The 22,483-nt window shown below is 36.5% G+C and overlaps 1 protein-coding gene across 1 annotated transcript in view; it reads left to right on the top strand.

Moving 5' to 3' along the window:
* The window catches only part of SLC2A13 (solute carrier family 2 member 13), a 380,110-nt gene that overhangs the window by 162,804 nt on the left and 194,823 nt on the right, over window positions 1-22,483 (top strand). Inside the window, exon 4 of the mRNA XM_049882832.1 lies at window positions 16,200-16,308. Within this exon, the coding sequence (XP_049738789.1) occupies window positions 16,200-16,308 (109 nt within the window). The remainder of the gene's footprint in view (window positions 1-16,199; window positions 16,309-22,483) is intronic.

Genomic DNA, 22,483 nt, shown 5'->3' with positions numbered 1-22,483 from the left:
ATCGATTCAATTCTGACTCATAGTGACCCTGTAGGAAAGAGTAGAACTGCCCTGTACAGTTTCCAAGGCTGTAAACCTTTAAAGGAAGCAGATTGCCACATCTTTCTCATGTGGAGCAACTGGTGGGTTGGAACTGCTAACCTTTTGGTTAACAGCAGAGCACTTAACCACTGTATAGCCAGGGCTCGTCTTTTGATATAATTGTGTTCTATTGGATTTCTTTCAGTGATAGTGCATTTCAGGTGTGTGATACATCATAAATTTGTCTTCAAGTAAAATTGTGATCCTGAAGAAAATTACCCTCGTAGATCAAGAGCTCTCTGAAACTTGCACTCTACCATCAATGAACACTGAAATTTCTGACTGATCTTTGTAATACATAAGAAAATCTAAACCTTTTTGCATTACAAAGCTGAGACCCTCACTAATGTATATAACTGCATATATAAGTAGAAATTTGTTTTTAAAAGCATGTTTTTGTTTCTTGGTGAGTAAATTAGAAGAGATTATTTCATTCTAAACCATATTTATAAGTAGTTTTCAAAAGTAATTTGAACCTACTTAGATTTATTAATCTCTCCAACCATTTTTAGTTATCTCATTTTGTTTTTGCTAAATATAGCAAGATGAGCCTTTAATAGAAAAGCTTTGCTTTAATAGAAAAGCTTAAGTTTATCTGCAGTAAAAATGATCAATTATTTATGTAAATTCAATTGCATTTTATAAGTTAAAACTAATGTACCAGTTTGTTAGTGTACATAAACTTGCTTTTCAATATTGATTAATTTTAGGTTTTGATGTCATGAACGGGATCTCAGTTTAGTTAACTGACTGCTTCAGGTCACAAAATATTTTGGGAAAAAGAAAGTTAAAGAGTTTGTTATGATATTATGTTTGTCTTAATACATTGTTCTGGAATAAATGAAGCTGTGTTTATGCAGGTTAACTGGTCATCCTGTCATTTAAATTGTATTTGGAAAATATTATTATATTTTGGCATTTGTATTTGAATATTTTATTGGTGATTGTTTTCTGCTAGAATTTTGTCAGTTAAGATGAGAAGACTAACGAGCATATCTAGTAAAGTTTTTTTCTATAGAAATCCATACTTGCAGTATAAATCAACCTTTCCTCTAGGGTTTGCAGAGGGGACTGATGGCCTCTACTAACTCAGAGCTACTAAGTTCAGCAACCACTCCTAGGTTTGGTGGAGAGGGCGGTGTTGCCAAGAGAGCCAGTGTGTAGATCAGCCATAAGAAGGGAAGAGATTTGTTTTACTTACATCCTGTGATACAGGATATTTTTGGATTGCTGCTGTGAGCAAAATAGATTTTAGAATCCAACACTCACCCTATGACCTGCAGGGTCCTGTGTACCACCTCTTTTATATACAGTCACCAGACTCATTTCTCACGGATTTCCACTGTAGGTTCTGTCTGTTTTGTTCTTGGTGTGGTAAAGACACTTTATAATCTCATACTTCCTAGCATAACAAAGCAAATGGGAGATAACGGTTATTGTCCAAGTCCTCTTTCAGTAGCATGTACATTCTGCCATACATCTTTATACTTCCTACCTTATTATTTTAGGAATCGAGCCTTCGTAAGTGAAACCCAAAAAGCCAGTGCTGTGGAGTCAGTTCCGACTCATAGCGACCCTATAGGACAGAGTAGAACTGCCCCATAGAGTCTTCCAAGGTGCGCCTGGTGGATTCGAACCGTCAACGCTTTGGTTAGCAGCCGTAGCGCTTAACCACTATGCCACCAGGGTTTCCAAACTCACTGCCATCGAGCCGATTACGACTCATAGTGACCCTGTAGGACAGAATGAAAGATGAGAATATTGGAGAATCTGTACTTTGAGTCAACTCTTCTTTTCCATGAACATTGTGCTCTGCTTTCTACCTACCCCCAACTTGGAGAACCTAGCATTAATCCTTTTTATTGAACATCTTTACTTCTTACTCTGTACTTAATAACTAGCATGAATATATTTCTAATTTGTATAAGACTGTTTTTTCTTTTTCCTTTTGTATTTATTTTGGGTGTATGTGTGTGTCTGGTGGAGGTAACAGAAGAGTAGTAAAAGAGTTGGGGCAGGACAAGACCTACTTTAGAATTAGAGAATACTTTGGAATTATAGCCTCACGTACCTGGTTCATTTTAGCTCCTGGATATTTTGGGGACAACCATGATTTCCTGAGAATCATCCTGATAGGAAAACCAGTTTCTTTCCTTTCAGATGTTATATTTCAAGGTACCACATATGTTTGCAACGGTTATGCTTCTGGAACCTCGTGGGACAGCTGTGATTTTAGATACTCTGTCCTATCATAAGGTCATGGAACATTTAATTTAGCCTGATTTTTATCATTTTTGGTATAAAAAAAATTTTTTTTTTTTATGGTAGCTATAATATATAAAGCCAAATAGCAAGAATGAACAGTAGAAAATACATGAATCATGGTTAGGTTTTTATATTCTCAATGGTATTTGTTTATTGAATACCTGGATCTAAAAAAGAAAAGTGCTAAAATTCAAATATTCACATGAATACACATAGGTTGTTTTGTTTTGTTTTTAAACCAAGCAAATGATCAGTGTCTAAAAGTATGGTTCATATATTTCAAAGTGTTCTAATATGTTAGAGTCATAGAGATATTTGATTTGAGAATCTATGTGTTACTGAAAATGAAGGCGGAACATGAAACTATTCTGATTTGTCTGTGGTTGTATGAATAGTTTGGTGGTATACATCATTGAATTTGATAGGACTGTCATTTATTAAGGGTGTCTGTGGTACAGATCTTATTGATTTATCACCTAGTGATTTATTAGTAATCTGTGTATGAATATTTTGTTAACTATAAAAAAAAAATAGCCTATAAGTAGAGTCCATTTCTTCTGTGTTAGTGAAGCTATTTGAATTTTTTGTGAATTTTTTTTTTTTTTTAGATTTTTTAAATTGTGCTTTAGATGAAGGTTTACAGAACAAACTAGATTCTCATTAAACAGTTAGTAAACATATTGTTTTATGACATTGGTTAACAACCCCATGACATGTCAACACTCTCCCTTCTTGACCTTGGGTTCCCTATGACCAGCTTTCCTGTCCCCTCCTGTCTTCTAGTCCTTGCCTCTGGTCTGGTGTACCCCTTTAGTTATTTTGGCAGATTTTAAAACTGAAGGCTGTTTCTTTATGTATGAGGAAAAACCTATTCAATTTATTGATTTTTTAATGTAAAACTTTCAAAATTGTATTCGGCTGTGGAGAAATTCTACTAGAGAGCTGATGGATGAAATCATAGCATAATCATTTACATTACAGTGGGATATACTTTATATGCATTAAAAAAATAAATAAATAAACTAGTGCCATGCATTACCAACCTTTAATTATCAAAACATGCTTTTGAAGTAGATATCACATATGAGGCATGTGAGGCTCAGAGAGGTTAAGGAACCTGCCCAAGGTCACATAGCTACTAAAAAAAAATCTAGGTTTCTCTGATGCTGGGACCATTTTTCTTTATATTCTTCGACTCTGCTTATGGTTGTGTATAGCCTTTAGCAGATTCAAATCATATATATTCTTATTTCTCAGATTGTAATATCCTTTGAAAAATTGGGTGAGAAGAATTTATCGTATCACTAAGAATGGCAATCTGTTGTAAAAATATTGTCATAATACTATGAAATTGAGGGTATTTGTCCTTTCATTTAAAATTATTTTGTTCAAAGACAATATTAATATTTTTTAATTACTCATTTATTTAAAATAGAAGTGTCACAGAAAAAATAATTCTTTGATGGTTATGAGGATGGGGAGAGGGGAGGAGAAATCACTAACTATGTAGGAGCCAAGTGTCAACTTTGGTGAAGGGAAAGACAACATACAGTGTAGGGGAAGTCAGTACAACTGGACCAAAGCAAAAGCATAGAAATTTCCTATACCCATCTAGACACTTTAAGGGACCAAGTGGCTGGGGCTGGGAACCACAGTCTCTGGGAGCACTTTAGGTCAACTGGCATAACATAGTCCATAAAAAAAATGTTCTGCATCCTACTTCAGTGAGTAGCATCTGGGATCTTAAAAGCTTGTGAGTGGCCATTTAAGATACATCTATTGGCCCCATTCTGTCCAAAGCAAAAGGGAATGAAGAAAACCAAAGATACAAGGGAAATATTAGCCCAAAGGACTGAAGAACCACATGAACCAGAGGCTCCACCACTGTGAGTCCAGAACTAGATAGTACCTGTCTACCACCACCTACTTCTCAGACAGGGATCACAGCAGAGTGTCCCGGACAGAATGGGAGAAAAATGCAGAACAGAATTCAACTTCACAAAAAAGACCAGGCTTACTGGTCTGACAGAGATTAGAGGAACCCCTGAGATTTTGGCCCCCAGACACTCTGCTAACTCAGAACTGAAACCACTCCCAAAGCCTGCTTTTCAGACAAAGATTAGGCAGACATATAAAACAAAAATTAACACACGTGAGGAATGTGCTTCTTAGTTCAATCAAGTATATAAGACCAAATGGACAACTCCTGGTCAAAAGCAAGATGAGAAGGCAGGAAGGGACAGGAACTGGAGGAATGGACACAGGGAAACCAAGATGGTAAGGGGGAGCATGCTTTCACATTGTGGGGATTGCAACCAATGTCGCAAAACAATATGTGTATAAATTTTGAATGAGAAATTTAAAAATAAGTAAATAAAATAGAGGTCTCTCCCTTTGCTCAAAAAAGTTTTTCTAGGGCAGTAATTCTTAATTTGTTTTTCCTCAGCAACAAACCATACTCCCATGACTATTAAGTTCAAAGATCTCTCATTTGAGAATTGCTAGGCTAAGATGGATTTTTTTGGCTGCTTTCATTTATGTAGAGATCTTTGACAAAGGAAATATTTTAGAGTTTGTAAATAGTTCTTGATAATAACAAAGCAAGGTTTTTGGGAAACAAAAAGTATTTTAGTAGTATTAAGCACTCTCATCATCTCCCCTTATGAGGAGAGAAAAGTCTTTAGTTTGGCAATCAGGAGTAATAATGACTAGATGAACATTGTCATTGCATACGGGCCCTCATGCATCTGTAGACAACGAGTGCTTCACAACGTCTTGGCAAATTGATTGCCTTGAAGGATTTCAGAATGTATTGGCATAAATGCCAGACAGTGAAGGAATGATTGAAGCACATGGGGTTGAATTTATCAATAGCATCAGTCCATTCTCCCAGACAACATGTGCCAAGCACTAGCTTGTAAGCACAAATATCATCTGCTGCATATTGAAGAGGAAAACAGCATGGTGTGCTCAGGATCTTAGCGGTAGTTTATAATTAATCGCAACATTGTTTAGCAATTTGGGATGTACTCAAATTGCTTCAGCCATGAGTTCTCAGTAACCGTTATTTGTACTGCCATCTCTTTCTCCATCCTCCTGTACTTCCTTCTTTTCTTCCTCATATACATTAAACAAATATTTGTCTTCCATTTGCATGACCCTGGGCTAAGTACTATGGGAGGTAGAATGATGAAACAAAGAGAAAACCTGAACCATTTACCCCACATCACAGGTGGTCATAATCCAGTATGGAAGAGATATCAGCTATATAACCCTCAAAACAAATTAGCCAGCAGTGAGAGCATAAGAGAGGCATGAAACTGACACCTTGATTCAGATGTCAAAATATCTTCTTTGGGAGCAGAGGTGACCTCAAAGACCAGGTAGATTATAAACTGGATCTTGTAAGATAGGAAGGATACATTCACATGTAAATTGGAAGGATAGCATCCCAAGAAGAAGGAACACTGTGAATGGAGACAGATAGGAAAATATGGGGCTTCTTTGAGTAAAATCAGTTACCCAAGGTTTGTTGAAGCATTGCCTAATGGAGAGGAAGTAGTGTGAAGTAAATCTTAAAAGCTAGGCTGGGGAAGGAGCGTGAAGTCACTGGATTGACACAGTGGCTGCAAAAATGGGCTCAAGCATAACAATGATTGTGAGAATGGCATAGGACAAGGCAGTGTTTCATTCTGTTGACATAGGATCGCAATGAGTTGGAGCCTACTCAAAGGCGCCTAACAACAGCAACAAGTTAAGTGATTAGCGGTGTGGTCTAGTAGACAGAAGTGGCAGCAGTGTGGAGAGGCTAGATTGAATCTGTTAGAAGCTGGAGATGCAGAGGCCATATGTGAGGCTTCGTCCAAATAAATGATGATAGCGGTGAATCAGTTACTGTCACGTCAACTCTGACTCATGGCAACCCCATGTGTGTCAGAGTAGAACTGTGCTCCATAATGTTCTCAGTGGCTGATTTTTCAGAAATGGATAGCTAGGCCTTTCTTCCAACATGCCTCTCAGTGGGCTCAAACCTCCAACCTTTTGGTTAGCAGCCGGGCTCTTTAACCTTTGCATTACCAAGGGACAGTGGCAATAACAATAATCACTACTAGTTAATCACTGTGTTGTGTATGCCAGGAACCTTATTATCCATAATCCTCACAAGAGTAAGTACTTCACTGTATCCCTCTTTTACTGAAGGGAAAATGGAGGCTTGGAAAGGTTAAATAACAAGCTCCAGATCCCACAGCTGGTAAGGGGAACTGGTATTTGACCCTGGTCTAGGTGAGTACTTTCCCCTGCCAGGCCCTGTCTCACTGAGGAGATGGATGAAAGCCCAGCTATGCAGTGGAGAAGTGGGCAGGCAGACAGGGCTCGGATGCAAAAACAGCAGAAATCCTTCTGATGTTTTGTGGAAAGCAGTGAGGCACATATACATTAATTTTAACTAAAATTTGGATATGGGATGTTAGGAAGGGGCAATACTCAAAAGCTACAGCTTTGATCCTGAGTTACTGTGAAATTAGGTAATGTAGGGTAAAGAACAAGTTTTGGGTGGGAAATGATTTGTTTTGTATGTACTTGAGCTAGAGGTTGAGGGATCAGAGTTATAAGGAGCACAATGTTTTATTCCTATATAGCTCGAAAGTGCTTCAACTTCGTGTTTTGTTACTCATCTTTTTCATAAATTGTTGGTGTCCTTTTATGATAAGAAAAACCACCTTCATTAAAATATACATATAAAATTTCTTGACAGTTTTGGCACGAAGAAGAATTAGCTCAAGTCCTAACTTTACACTTAATGGTTTGTCACCTTGGGACTTTTATCTAATCCCTCTCTGCTTAGTTTCCTCATTTCTAAAATGAGGATAGAAAACCTGTTCTTCCTTACTTGGTAGGACTCTTAGAATGATCAAAAATGGATCACAAAGCATGAGGAACTATTGAGATGTTAGAAATTTATTTGAAATTTGAGCAAATCCCTAACACTCTTGGTGATTGAGAAAATATTTAGAAATAAGCTATGCCCCCAAAACGTGCTGGTTAATAGCTTTTTTAATAGCTAGATATCAGGGTATCAGCCTTCCCTTGGCTTGTAGGGGAGGGTGAGGGGAGACAAAAAACCTTTAGGCTCTCGTTACTCTTTTGTCTTTTGGTGTCACTGTGACTGTGGCCAGCCCACTTCCTCTCTTCCTGAAGGCATGCACGGTCTGCAGATAGCTTTCTCAGGCTGCTTTCAGGAGAGGACCCTGGTATTGGGGGATCTTGCTGTGCTTGATCGCAGCCCTAAATTGGAAAGTGGGAAGAGTAATATTTGAAGCTGAGCAATGATTATTTTGCTCCCAAGGAGGCCCTGCTTTCTCCACAGAGGTATCTTTACTTATAGCAAAGAATTTTAGTCTGTGAAGACTGCCAGGGGTGGAAAGCCTCCCACAGTCTACATTTTGTAATTCGTTAGTCATAAAGTGTTCTTTTTCCTTCCTAATTTTTCTCCAGTGTACAGTAAAATCCATATAAAATAAAACTAAAAGAAGGGGAAAGGTAAGAGCAAGGAAACCCTGAAGAAATTTAAAGGGTTCTGCACCCTTGGCAGCCCTCACTTCTTGGGGCAGGAGACTTTATCAGTCCAGTTTAATCAAATATTATTGTTGGTTTGAATTACTAACCTCATTGTGCTCTTGTTAAAGTGAAAGCCATGGTCTTTGAATGACCTAATGTTTCCCTTCCCATCCGGCTTACCACGTCAGACCTCCTAACATTCCAAGTCTCTTTTTATTTGTGAAGGAATTTTTTTGTTTTGCTTTGTTTTGTTTTTGGCAACTCTATTGAGGTATAATTTAAATACGACAAACTGAACATACTTAAAGTGTATAATTTGATGAGTTTCGAAATAAGTATACACCCATGAAACCATCACCAAAGACAAGATAGTGAAAACATTCATCTCCACCCCCCCCAAAAAAAAGTTTCTTTGTGCTTCTTTGTAATCCCTCTCTCTCTCCTTCATTCTCCCACCCACAGGCAATCACTGGTCTGCTTTCTGTCATGAAAGATCATATTACATTTTTTAGAATTTTAAATAAATTGAATCATACAGTATATATTCTCTCTTTGTGTCTTTTGCTCAGCATAATTAATTTGAGATTTATTCATGTTGTAAATAAAAAAACCCAAACCCATTACTGTTGAGTAGATTCTGACTCATAGCGACGCTATAGGACAGAGTAGAACTGCCCCACAGTTTCCAAGGAGCGCCTGGTGGATTCGAACTGCCAACGTTTTGGTTAGCAGCCATAGCTCTTAACTACTACGCCACTGGGGTTAACGTGTTGTAAAAAAGGTCATTCTTTTTTATTGCTTAGAAGCGATCTATTTATGGATATACCATGATCTGTTAGTCTATTCACCTGTTTGTGCAATTTGGATTGTTTCCAGTTTGGACTCTTACAGATAAAGCTGCCATGAACATTTGTGTACAAGTCTTTGTATGGAAATACGTTGTCTTTTTTGTGACTAGAGTCAGAATTGACTCGATGGCAGCGGGTTGTTTTTTTTGTATAGTAGTGAAATGGTTGGGTCATATGGTCGATATATGTTTAACTTCTTAAAGAAACTGCCAAACTGTTTTCCAAAATGATTGTACTGTTTTATACTCAGCATCATATATGAGAATTCCAGTTAGTCCGCATCCTCACCGACACTTGATAGGTCAGATTTCTTAATTTTGGCCATTTTAATAGATGTGTAGTGGTATCTAACTGTGGTTTAATTTGGCTTTTTCTAATGACTAATGATGTCGAGGAGCCCTGGTGGCACAGCGGTTAAGAGTTGAGTTCAGCTGGTAACCAAAAGGTCGGCAGTTTGAATTCTTGGAAACCGCATGGGTAGCTCTGCTCTGTCCTGTAGGGTCACTGTGAGTCAGAATCAACTCATCAGCAATGGGTTTGTCTGGGTAATGATGTTGAGCCTCTTTTCATGTGTTTACTTGCCAACTGTATGATTTCTTTGAAGTATCTGTTTAAATTTTTTGTCCATTTAAAAACTGGTGTTATTTTGTTTTTTTCTTATTGATATACAAAAGTTCTGTATGTATTCTGGATACAAATACTTCATCAGGTATATGCGATTGACAAATAATTTCTTCCAGCCAGTTACTTGCCTTTTCATTATCTTAACAATGTCTTTTGAAGAGCAGAAATAATTGAGTGAAGTCTAATTTATTATTTTTTATGGATCGTACTTTTGGTGCTAAATCTAAAAATTATTTGCATAACTCAAAGTCACAAAAGATTTTATAGTTTTAAGTTTTATATTAGGTCAGTGATCCATTTTGAGATAACTTGTATATGGTGCAAACTGTGGATATAAGTTCAATGTTTTTAAATATGGATATCAGATTGTTCGACCACCATTATTAAAAAGACTATCTTTTCTCCACTAAATTGTTTTTGTACCTTTGTCACATGCATACATATATGTTGTTGTTAGGTGCTGTTGAGTCGGTTCCGACTCATAGCGACCCTATACGCAACAGAAGGAAACACTGCCTGGTCCTGCGTCATCCTTACAATCGTTGTTATGCTTGAGCTCATTGTTGGAGCCGCTGTGTCAGTCCACCTCGTTGAGGGTCTTCCTTTTTTCCCCGACCCTGTACTCTGCCAAGCATGATGTCCTTCTCCAGGAACTGATCCCTCTTGATAATACGTCTAAAGTATGTAAGACACAGTCTTGCTATCCATATGCTTATATATTATTTCTAGACTTTACTCTGTTCCATTGATTTGTCTATCTTGATGCCAATATCACACTTACTATAATGTCTTTTAAGTCATGGAGTATAAGTTCATAAAGAACTTTGTTCTGTGTTTTCAAAGTTGTTTTGGCTGTTCTAGATACTTTCATCTCCATATTGCTTTTAGAATCAATTTATCAATTATTCTTATAAAAAATAAAATAAAACCTCTTGAGCTTTTGATTAAGATTGCATTAAATCTATAGATCAGTTTGGGAGAAATAAACATTTTAACAATATTGAATATTCTGATTCATACACAAGATATATCTCTCCATTTAGGTAGGTCTGCTTTAATTTCTCACAGCACTATTCGGTAGTTGTGTATAGGGCTTGCATATCTTCTGTCAGATTTATTCCTAGGTATTTCTTTTCTTTTTTTTTTTGCATATTATTTAAATGTTAATTTTAAAAGTATGTTTTTAATTTCAGTTTCTGATTATTCATTGGTAGGATATGGAAATACAGTTGACTTTTTATATTGGCTTTCCTTCAATCTCACTGAACTCACTATTAGTCCTTATAGCTTTTTTGAAGATTCCATAAAATTTTCTATGTGGGTAATCATGTTGTCCGTCTATAAACACATTTCTATTTCTTTCTTTCCAATCTGGAGGCTTTTTTTTTTTTTTTCCTTCTTCTTTATTTTTTTGTCTATTGCACTGGCTAGAACCTCCAGAATGATATTGAGTAGAAATGGTGAGAGTGGACATCTTTACCTGGATCCTGATCTTAGGAGGAAAGCATTAAAATTTTAACCATTAAGTGTCATGTGAGCTATGGATTTTTGTAGCTATCCTTTATTAGATGGTGGAAGTTCCCTTCTACCCTCAGTTTTCTGAGAGTGTTTATTATAAATTGATGTTGTATTTTGTCAAAGGTTTTTTCTGCATCTACTGAGATGATCGTTCTATTAGTATGATGAATCAAATTCACACTTTTGAATGTTGAACCAACCTTGTATTCCTGGGGTAAACCTCAGTTGGTCATGAAATATTTTGCTTTTTTGTGCATTGTTTAATTTAATTTGCTATCATTTTTGCCTCTATCTTTATGAAGAATAAAAGATCCCTGGTGGCATAGTGACTAAAGTGCTTGCTGCTAACCAAAATGTTGGTAGCTCAAACCCACCAGCCACTCTGGGAGAAAGATGTGGCAGTCTGCTTCCCTAAAGATTTACAGCCTTGGAGGCAGTTCTGCTCTGTCCTATAGGGTTGCTGTGAGCTGGAATCAGCTTGACAGCAGTGGGTTTGGTTTTTGGTTTGTGAAGAATATTGAGGTTTTTTTTTTTTTTTTTGTAACTGGAATTGATTTCTTGTAATGACTTGCTTTGTTGCCAGAGTAATGTTGTCCTCATAGAATAAGTTGGAAAGTATTTGCCTTTTTTTTTTTTTTTAGTTTTTTGTAAGAGTTTGTGTAGAATAGGTGGTATCTCTTCCTCAAATATCTGGAAAAATTCACCAATCAAGCCATTTGTACTTGTAATTTTCTCTGTGGGAAAGTTTTTAACTGTTGTCGTTAGATACCATTGAGTTGGCTTGAATTCAGTTTTTAACTACAAGCACATTTAAAAAAAAACATTATAGGACTGGCTATTAAGGCTATTTCTTGAGTGAGATTTCAGAAGATTGAGTCTTTTAGAAAATTTGTTACATCTAGTATTGGCATGAATTTGTTTGTAATACTTACTATTCTTTTAGTATCTGTATCATCTATTATTGATTTCACCTCCCTCATTTCTGATATTGGTATAATTGTGGATTTATGTATTTCTAGTTACAGTTGTTTCAGTTTTTGATTCTTGTGTTGTGAAGCTCTCATTAAGTTAATAAACATTTATTAATGCATTAAATAGCATATAACAATCCTAAATGTTTATTAACTTAATGAGAGCTTCACAACACAAGAATCAAAAACTGAAACAACTGTAACTGTAACTAGAAATACATAAATCCACAATTAATGAATTAAATAGCATATAACAATCCTAACTGTTTATTAAATAGCATATAACAATCCTAAATGTTTATTAACTTAATGAGAGCTTCACAACAGAAGAATCAAAAACTGAAACAACTGTAACTAGAAATAGTAGGTTATTGATACATTTATCCCCTTATTATAGGTTACATTTTGCTACCTGTTTGCATGCCTAGTAAATCTTTTATTGGATGCCAGATATTTTATCTAATTATTAGGAATTGTTCTGGGATGCTATTCAGTTATTTGGAATCAGTTTTAAGCTTTTTTAGATGATACCCTAACAGTGTTTAACCTAGGACTAAATTTACACCCTTGCTTCATACTCTGCTACTTCAGGTTTTTCACTCCAGTTGATTCCTAACCCTATGTGAGCTCCTTGCATTGTTTTCTCTAATCCTCTCCTGTGACTTTTTCCCCTGCACTGACCTGTACTCAGCTGAATACTAAGAGGACTCTGAAGTTCACCAGAGTTTTCTCTCTGGACATCACTCTCCAGTTCTCTGCTCTGTGAACTCTTACCATTTTGGCATCCCTGGCTTCTGATCTGTGTCTTTTCAACTCAAGGACATCACCAGGGTCAGCCTGGGTTCCTACTCCCTGTGCTACAGCCTGAAAACTTTTCTTGAGGCATTGAGCTGAGAGTTATAGCATTCATCTCATTTGTTTCTCAAATTTCAGAGATCACTATCTTTCATTGCCTGCTATCCAATATCTTGAGAACTATTGTGTCATATATCTTTGTATTTTTTTTAATTGTTTCGTGTAGGATGGTAAGTCTGGCAACTATTACTCCATCTTGACTGGAAGTAGAAGTCAGGAGCTTGGATTTTATACAAAATGTATTCTGGCGCTTTTTTAATTGTATATGGGCAACCTTCTGTAAGTGTACAGACAACCTGTCTGCAGGAATGATTACGCTTGTGGGACTTTCTTTTGCATCCCTGCTACCAGAGGCCCTGACACACCTAGACAACCATTATGAAGGTTATTTAGCAATTTAAGAGTATGAGGTGTCAAGAATGAAGGAAAAGATGAATCCATTTTGGATTCCTGCATTTATTGTCTTTCTTATGTGTTGTATTTTGAGTTCTTGATTTCCAGTGTACTTTGGGTTCTGTACGTGTTTTAGTTTTTGTTGTGTGGGGATTTTTATGTTTGAAAGACACAACTAATCAAAAAAAATTAAGCATAAAACATTGCATAGATAAAATATTTTAATTGCAGAAGAAATGTAATAAGTACAGTATGACATTTTAAATATTCACTTATGAACATTCAACCAATTAATATATTTGATTTTTTTCTTCTGCCTCATAGCTTCTGTGATATAAAGATTAATGATGATTTTCTTTTGTTAAGTCAGTTTTACTGCCTAATAAAGCTTAGTTTATGGTTTTAATGAAAGGAAATTCTTTAATTTTGTTTATACATAATCAGATGTGCAGCTGCTGTGACCAAAATTTATCTGTTAGAAAAATTCCAGCTTAATAAATGGACCAGCATTGTATGTTTTTATCAGGAATTTCAAACCAAGAGTAAGAACAAAATCCAGGTTTAAAAAAACTAGGAAATGTGTGATGTTTATGTACTAGCTTATCTCTTTATATTTAGGCAAGTCAAACTTTCATCCTAATTTGCTATAATTTTCTCTTTATTTATCTGCCCTCCAAAAAAGTATTACTCAATCCATCTATCAAATCATGATATAGTTTAATAGTAGAAGAAGAAGCATCTGTCCAAGGATTGATAATAGATTTCTTATAGGAAGAAAGGCTAGTTTCTCATCTGTTGAGATTACTAAAAGCTGAGAAGGGGGATTTGATTGTTTTGTTTTTGTTTCTCTTTGTAAATGATTCATGCTGCTTAAATTGAGTGAACTTGAAAATTTCACAAGGTGGATGGTAATCTTTTATTTTTATAAAGTTCTGATTTATGGGAAAAAGTAGATGTCTGTATGATGCCATGTGTGTTCTTTATTTCGTGGCTCTTTTTTTTATACCTGTATTTACAGGGGAGCCCTGGTGATGCAGCAGTTAAGAGCTCGGCTGCTAGCCAAAAGTTCAGCAACTCGAATCCACCAGCCACTCCTTGGAAACCCTACGGGGTACTTCTGCTCTGTCCTGTGGAGTCACTATGAGTTGGAATCAACTCAATGGCAGTGGGTTTGGTTTTGATATATTTACAGATAAGGCTGCCCATCTTTCAGGCAACTGACCCAGATATATTTTAATGTTGTCACAGTAAAGCTCCAAAATCTACCCATTTCACAGGATCTTTCTATTAGATTAGGTTTTAATACTGCTTACTTGAATCTAAGGCAATTTAACATTTATATTACTCTCAGCCTGCTTTCTAAATGGGTTGTCACTGGCCTTAGCTTTGAATGGCCATCTACTCTTGTCTGAGTTCATCTGTGTTCTGTTTTGTCATTTAGAGACATACAAATTGCAGTAAATCACATCTTCATGTGATTTTAATCATAACTATGTAGAGATAGAATATCTGCACCCCTAAAGTGTTCAATTCTAATTAATGCCTGGCTTGACATCTCGTTAACTTTTATTACTGAAACAACAGCACATTCTGTTCTGTTGCCTTGAACTGGGATATTAGATTTCCAGAAGTGTTGAAACTTTCCCAGATTTTAATTTCTTGACTTTGTTCTGGGTTTATTAACAAAACTTGACCTCCAGGAAAAATGCTTCTAATTAAGTAATTAGTGTTGTGGTGGTCCCAGAGCCATCTCTTCTAACAGTAGAAATACTGTGGCTTCTGAAGTTCAGCTCTGGCCCATAAGGACACAATATGGTATGCCTCTTTAAAGCTAAGATGACGTTATGTTGTCCAAATTGGAGTACTTCTGAGACTAGAAGGGGCATTTTTAGTAATTATGCTCAGATAACAGGTATTAGTAAGGCTAGTTACCTTATTTAATGCCTCAGTGGTCCAGATTTACAGCTTTCCAGAATTTATCCAGAGTTCTGACATAAAGACCAAAGAATATGTCTCATTTGAAAGGCCCTTTTATTTTTTGAAAGATCGTTTAATACCTCTTAGGGAACTATCCAGTTTGTTGTTGTTAGGTGCCGTCAAATCGGTTCCTACTCATAGTGACCCTGTAGGACAGAGTAGAACTGCCCCATAGGGAATCCAAGGAGTGGCTGGTGGATTTGAACTGCTGACCTTTTGGTTAGCAGCTGATCTCTTAACCACTATACCACCAGAGCTCCACCCAAAGTTTAGAAATAACCATATATACACTTCTTATATGTACTCATTTCTTTTCTTTTTTACCCTTTTGGTGATTTTTATTAATATTATTGAAACATTAAAAGCAGTAAATTATACAGTCTTAATCTAAAACATTTATCTATTTTGTTCATTGTAGCCATTACCAGGTCTGATAACCTGCTCAAATTCCTTACATTTAGTCAAATAGATTTGAATGAACTTTGTTTCTTCTTTGTTTTTAATGAATGCTGTTCTTTTGGTTTAATAAAGCAAATTTGCCAGTAACTTTGTAAGTAGTCCCACATGGAATGAGTTTTAAATAATAATTAATTGTCAAGGAAGTGAAAGAATAAAGAGCATGCTTAATAAGTATAGCTCATAGGGATTTAAGGAAGAATAATTCCGACAGTTACAATTATGTAGATCTTCCTAAAAAACCCATTGCCATCGAGTCAATTCTGACTCACAGCGATGCTACAGGACAGAGTAGAGCTGCCCCCTAGAGTTTCCAAATAGTGCCTCGTAGATTTGAACTCCTGACCTTTTGATTAGCAGCTGTAGCACTTAACCACTATGCCGTTAGGGTTTCCGTAGATCTTCATAGTACCCACAAATTGCTTTACCTTGAATTCTTTCTTGTTGCCTTTACGGTTTAAACCTACAGTTTAATTAAGTCTGTTTAAAAAAATACACTGTGTCCAGATTTCTGTGAAAATATATTTGTTCTATTTAAAAATGCCCAGTCATGTTGATTTCACAGAGCTTTGGGAAATTTATCCTGATGGGAATAATGACTGTGTAAGCTGAAAATAATATGTCCTTTTTTTTCTTTTTTCCTTTTTAAAAGCGGGACCTGTGATCTGCAGAATGCTGAGTTACCCCCCAACTCGCCGAGCTTTAATTGTGGGTTGTGGCCTCCAAATGTTCCAACAACTATCAGGCATTAACACCATCATGTATGTATTTCTTTTTGGCTTCTTTGGTGATTTGTTATTATTAAATCTATAGGATTCTTTTCAGGTATACTAACTCACATAATTTTTTTAATTGTATTACTCTACAACTAGAAAGAGGTGATTTATTTTGTTTGTTGTCATTATTGACTGTATTGACTTCATACAGTTTCTGCTTTTTGTCATCCAATACTTACTTGCATTCTGAGCTAATGTATCATTTTCATAAACCCATTCTTGATGCTGATTGGAAATTTAAAGGGAATCGCCTGGCATTGCCAGATTATGGGCACATAGGTACCTAGTTCATTTCCTCTGGGGACAGTCAGTTACAATGCAATGTGATAAGGACGTTAATAGAAATATGTTTATGACACTGAGAGCAGAGTGGAGGGGAGGAAGTTGAGTGAGATGATCGGGGAACATAGAAATGTCCCTTCTCTTCTAGTTTTCAGAGTAAACCCCCTAAATAGTGTTTGTCCACTGTAGCTCTGGACTACCCTGTTAGAGAGTGGAGTGGGGTGAATGGTAGGGGCTCTACCTCGTTTTATTCATTCAATAAGGGCCTATTATGTACTAGATATACAGAAGTAAATGTCACATGGTCCCAGGCCTCACAGAATATACAGGCTGGTAGAAACACATTAAATCAACTCACAGTCAAATATATAATTTTAAGTTGTGATAAGGGCTATAAGGACATTCCTAGTTCTCTACAGAATAGACTTGATCAGATTCTAGGTAATAAAATGCAGATTGGAGAAAATTCATGAATTTTTCAGAGAAACTGGCTGTTGGATGAAAAACTGCTACATCTTAGAAGTTTCCACTCCACCCCATTACCTGTTGGTTAAAATTATTTGTTATAAAAATATAAATTATATAAAATTAAATTTTACCTGTAAGCCACTTATACATTCTTTCAAAAATTATCTGTGATATGATGAGTTAGTTTTAATATGAGAAGAGTGAGTTGGTTAAAATGATGTTTTAAAATAATGATTAGGACCTAATGACCCTTAGTAAGAAATAATTATAAATGGAAGGAGAAATAGTCAAAAATTATACAGTGCAAGTAAATACCTCTTTGTCCTAGTAATTTTAATGCCCTATTTTAATTCCCCAGAACCCTTTGAAAGTTCCTATGAGTCAAGACCTTATCATTTCATTCTATATTTATCTATTCTATTTTCCACTCTTGGGAAACGTTTGCCAGGTGACATATGCTCTCTACCCAGTTTGGAGGAAAGAATACCCAGAAGCCTCACAGCTCAAAAGTGTTAGACCTTATTATTTGTAGCATCAAGGTGAAATTTCCCAAGATATTAACATGGATCATAATCTTCCTGAAGTGGAAGCTACACGTTGCTATAACCATGTCAAGGCAATAAATCAATATTTTTTGAGCAACCACTATTTCTGAACAGTGTACTTAATATTGTGACTATTATGCACATATTTTGGTATATTTGTACTTTGATAACAGTGATATTTATGGAAATAAAGGAAGAGCTAAGTTCCTGTTTTTGAACAAAAAACATGAAATTAGCTAATAATTGAAAATTTTTTTGCAATAGAAAGAATCTTAAGTATCAATTTATTGCCACTTAACTCCAGATTTACCCTTCCTTGCCTTCACCATGAAAATAGAATTTAATGCTTTAAATATAGTATATATATATATGTATATATATGTTTAGAGAGAGAAACCACATATATATGTATGTATAGAGAGAGAGAGAGAGAAGGCACTAGAGAGACATTGCAAGAGGAAAAGGGTCTTGCTTCCTGTTTCTGGTACTGCTCAGGCTCCTGCAATGTATGTACCTTCCCTAGTGCCCAGCTGCTATAACATGGGCAATTTCTTCAGTACCAGATTTATGCATGCACAGCTTCACCAGCACCAGGCTCCTATCGTGTGCAGAGGCCAGCAGTACACAGTGGCCAGTACCTTCCCCTGACGTCCCCTTAGGCAGTTTCCCAGCAGAGTGCTTCATGAATACATTAGAGGGAAAATTTCCAGCAATTTCTAGAGGACAAATTTCTAGCAACTTCTAGAGGACAAATTTCCAGCAAATTCCATCAGAGACTTCTCTGTCATTAAGTGACCTCTGGGCAAGCACTCTTCAACAGATCTAAATCCCAGCTCTGAGGGTCCTCTTCTTTGAGTGCTCAACTCACTTCTGGCAGCCCCAAGGGTAGAGGCTGCTCCTTTTATCTGTTGTACCTATATTCTTTAGAATTCTTTTCATTTCTTACTAGTCAATGCCTCATAACTCCAAACCGTGTTACAGATTATAATTATGTATATTAAACTTTCCTTATTCAAATTTCTGTGTTTTTAATCTTGCCTTATTAGATACAAATACATCCCTGAAAGATAACAACTGCTTGTTGTTGTTAGCGGCCCTTGAGTAGGTCCCTGACTCGTGGTGATCCGTGCACAACAGGATTGGACTGTTGTGATCTATTGGGTTTTCATTGGCTGATTCTTCAGAAGTAGATCACCAGGCCTTTCTTCCTAGTCCATCTTAGTCTGGAAGCTCTGCTAAAACCTGTTGAGCATCATAACAACATGCAAGCCTCCACTGACAGATGGATAGTGGCACGCATGACGTGCATTCGCTGGGAATTGAACCCAGATCTCCCCCATGGAAGAGAAGAATTCTACCAGTAAACCACCAATGCCCCCATTTTGGGATAGATACTGTTATGGTATTCCCATTTTACAGGGGAACGATGAGGTACAATATGATTTTAAAACTTGCCCAAGGTCACATAACATGTGAATGGAAGAATCCAAAGGGTCAGGGCTCCAGAGCCCTGTTCATATGGTTTTGATGACAGATTGCCAGTCCCTGATTTCACACCTCTTTGGAAGCCCTGATGGTGTAGTGGTTAAGAGCTATGGCTGCTAACCAAAAGGTCAGCCATTTTAATCCACCAGGCTCTCCTTAGAAACCCTATGGGGTAGTTGTACTCTGTCCTATACAGTCCCTGTGAATTGGAATCGACTCATCAGCGACAGGTCTGGTTTTTTCTTTGGTTTTTCTCAGAGGGGTGGGCATGTAACTCAACCTGAGCCAATTCACTCTGCTGCCACAATACACAGTTTAACTGATAACAACCTAATTGGGGACAGTTGTGGTTCTCAGAGATTTTTAGAACACCAAAAAATAAACAAGTAAAAATAAAACCTGGAAGCCTCATCAGGCATGGTAGGACTGGAAAACACTCAAAGAATAAAGTAGAACACAGAGAAAAGAGATACGGGAAAAGAGACAAAAAAATGAATAAATCCTGAAACTTTCTATTCCACCTCCCAGATATGACATTTCCCAAGTCCAGCTGCATCACCCCATTTATGTGATTTGGTTATACACTTTTTCTATTTCTCACTTTTTGTAGGGCTCATAACTTACTTTATGGTGTATCTTTGCCCCTAAGAGTTTTTTTTATTTATTTAATTTATCGTGCTGTAAGTGAAAGTTTACAAATCAAGTCAGGCTCATACAAAAAGTTATACATACCTTGGTATGTACTCATAGCTGCTGCCCTCCCTAATGAGACAGCACACTCCTCCTCTCTACCCTGTCTTCCCTGTGACCAATCAGCTTCAGTCTCCCTCTGCCTTTTCATCTCGCCTCCAGACAGGAGCTGCCCACATAGTCTCATGTGTCTACTTGAGCCAAGAAGCTCACTCCTCACCAGTATGATTTACTGTCTTATAGTCCAGTCCAATCCGTATCTGAAGAGTTGGAAATGGTTCTAGTCTTGGGCTAACAGAGGGTCTGGGGACCATGACCTCTGGGGTCCCTCTGGTCTCAGTCAGACCATTAAGTCTGGTCTTTTTAGGAGAATTTGAGGTCTGCATTCAACTGTTTTCCAGCATCCTCAGGGATTCTCTGTTGTGTTCCCTGTCAGGGAAGTCATTTGTGGTACCAGGCACCATCTAGTTCTTCTGGTCTCAGGCTGATGTAGTCTCTGGTTTATGTGGCCCTTTCTGTCTCTTGGGCTCATATTTACCTTGTATCTTTGGTGTTTTTCATTCTCCTTTGCTCCAGGTGGGTTGAGACTAATTAATGCATCTTAGATGGTCGTATGCCAGCGTTTAAGACCCCAGACTCCACTCACCAAAGTGGAATGCAGAACGTTTTCTTAATGTGTTTCGTTATGCCAGTTGAACTAGATGTCCCCTGCAACCATGATTCCCAGACCGCTGTACCTGCTACTCTGGCCTTCAAAACTTTCAGTTGTATTCAGGAAACTTCTTAGCTTTTGGTTTAGTCCAGTTGTGCTGACCTCTCCTGTATTGTGTGTTGTCTTTCCCTCCACTTAAAATATTTCTTGTCTACTCTCTAATTAGTGAATACCCCTCTCCCTCCTTCACTCCCCACCACCCTCGTAACCATCAAAGAATATTTTCTTTTGTGTTTAAACTTTTTCTTGAGTTCTTATAATAGTGGTCTCATACAATATTTATCGTTTTGCAGCTGAGTAATTTCACTCAGCGTAATGCCTTCTAGACTCCTTTATGTTATGTTTCACAGACTCATCGTTGTTCTTAATCATTGCATAGTATTCCATTATGTAAGTATACCATAATTTATTTATCCATTCATCTGTTGATGGGCACCTCAGTTGCTTCCATCTTTTTGCTATTGTAAACAGTGCTGCAGTGAACATGGGTGTGTGTATATCTGTTCGTGTGGCCACTAAGAGTTTTCATTGTTATATGAACTTTTTTGCTTTTTGGTTTCTCCCTTGAGTTTAATTCTCAGAAAATCCTATCTCAAGAGCATATTAATATTTATTTGTATTTTTCTTACATGATTATAACTTAATTTTTATGTAATCTATCTCAGTACATTTTAATGATCATCATGAGAACTGTTAACTGATTTTTTCTAGCCAATTTTTAGTACAACTTATTGAATATGTCAGTATTTTCCTACGGATATAATATCCCACCTTTATCAGAATAAAACCCGTTACTGTCAATAGCGACTGTATAGGACAGAGTTGAACTGCCCCATAGGGTTTCTAAGGAGTGGCTGGTGGATTCAAACTGCTGACGTTTTGGTTAGCAGTGAAATGCTTAATCACTGCACCACCAAATCCTGTTTTGGGGACCTTCTTTTCTTTTTCTTTAATTTCTCTGTGTTTCTGTAAGTTTAATGCATATTTTATAATTTAATTCTAAGTTGGTGTGTCTCTTTAATTTGGGGAAATCAAGATTTGTTAAGAAACTGTATTTTAAATACATCCACACCCTTTGTGATTTTGACTTTCATCATAGTCCCTGTTAGACTGTAACTTTCAAGAACACGTTTTTAATATTTTGTTCTCTTCTCCATTCCTATAGTACATAAGGTCTTTTATTCCCTCACCTTTATCAGTTCTATTAAGGTCTCAGCATTTTTTAATAGTTTGTTTCCTGTATGTGGCACATCATGACTCTATTCTAAGATGTGTTGACTTTCCTTGGTGTGGTGATACTATGGTATTGCAAGCAAACTTAGCACCAGCCTTTCAAACAACACAATGCAGCAGTAACCCTGTGGAAATTTTTTACTTTATCAACCTAATGTAAAATATCTCCTATTTCTGGAAATTTTTGTTTCTTCTACTTTTTTTTTTAAGCATTTAATTTTGACAAGTTTAAAAGGCTTTCAAACATTAAGCATAGAAGATAAAGAATGCTTTTTTTTGTTCCCTTATAACAGGGAGTACAAACGGAACCAACTCTGATTGTTATTGGCTGAGAACCTTGTATTCCTAGTTGAAATGACTGTCAAAATCCATTTGTGATATTAGTATAAAATGTGCTGATTGATGTTTTCAAATTTTAACAAAGCAATCATTTCTCTCAATCCTCAATCTTTGTATAGTGAAATTAAGTAATATGAGCATATGATATTCCCTATGATTCATAATAGTTGCTTATCATAAACTGTAACTGATACAGGTGGTGTTATCATAGATCCTTTGCTTGTGGTTGAGTATTAATCTAATTGGGGACATGAGAAATAAAATAAGGTAAATAAATGATAGTTAGACTGTGCCTATGAGATACAAAACAGCTGTTCAACACCTTGAAGAAATTCATATGATATATTAATGCCTAGATGTTAAAAGATTAAACACTTAAATAACATGATACCTATGTTGTTGTTAG

This window comes from Elephas maximus, chromosome 4 (genome assembly GCF_024166365.1).
Source record: "Elephas maximus indicus isolate mEleMax1 chromosome 4, mEleMax1 primary haplotype, whole genome shotgun sequence".
In the NCBI taxonomy this organism is placed as follows: domain Eukaryota; kingdom Metazoa; phylum Chordata; class Mammalia; order Proboscidea; family Elephantidae; genus Elephas; species Elephas maximus.
The sequence above is the reverse complement of the archived record's forward strand: the minus strand, read 5'-3'. Positions and strand labels throughout refer to the sequence as shown.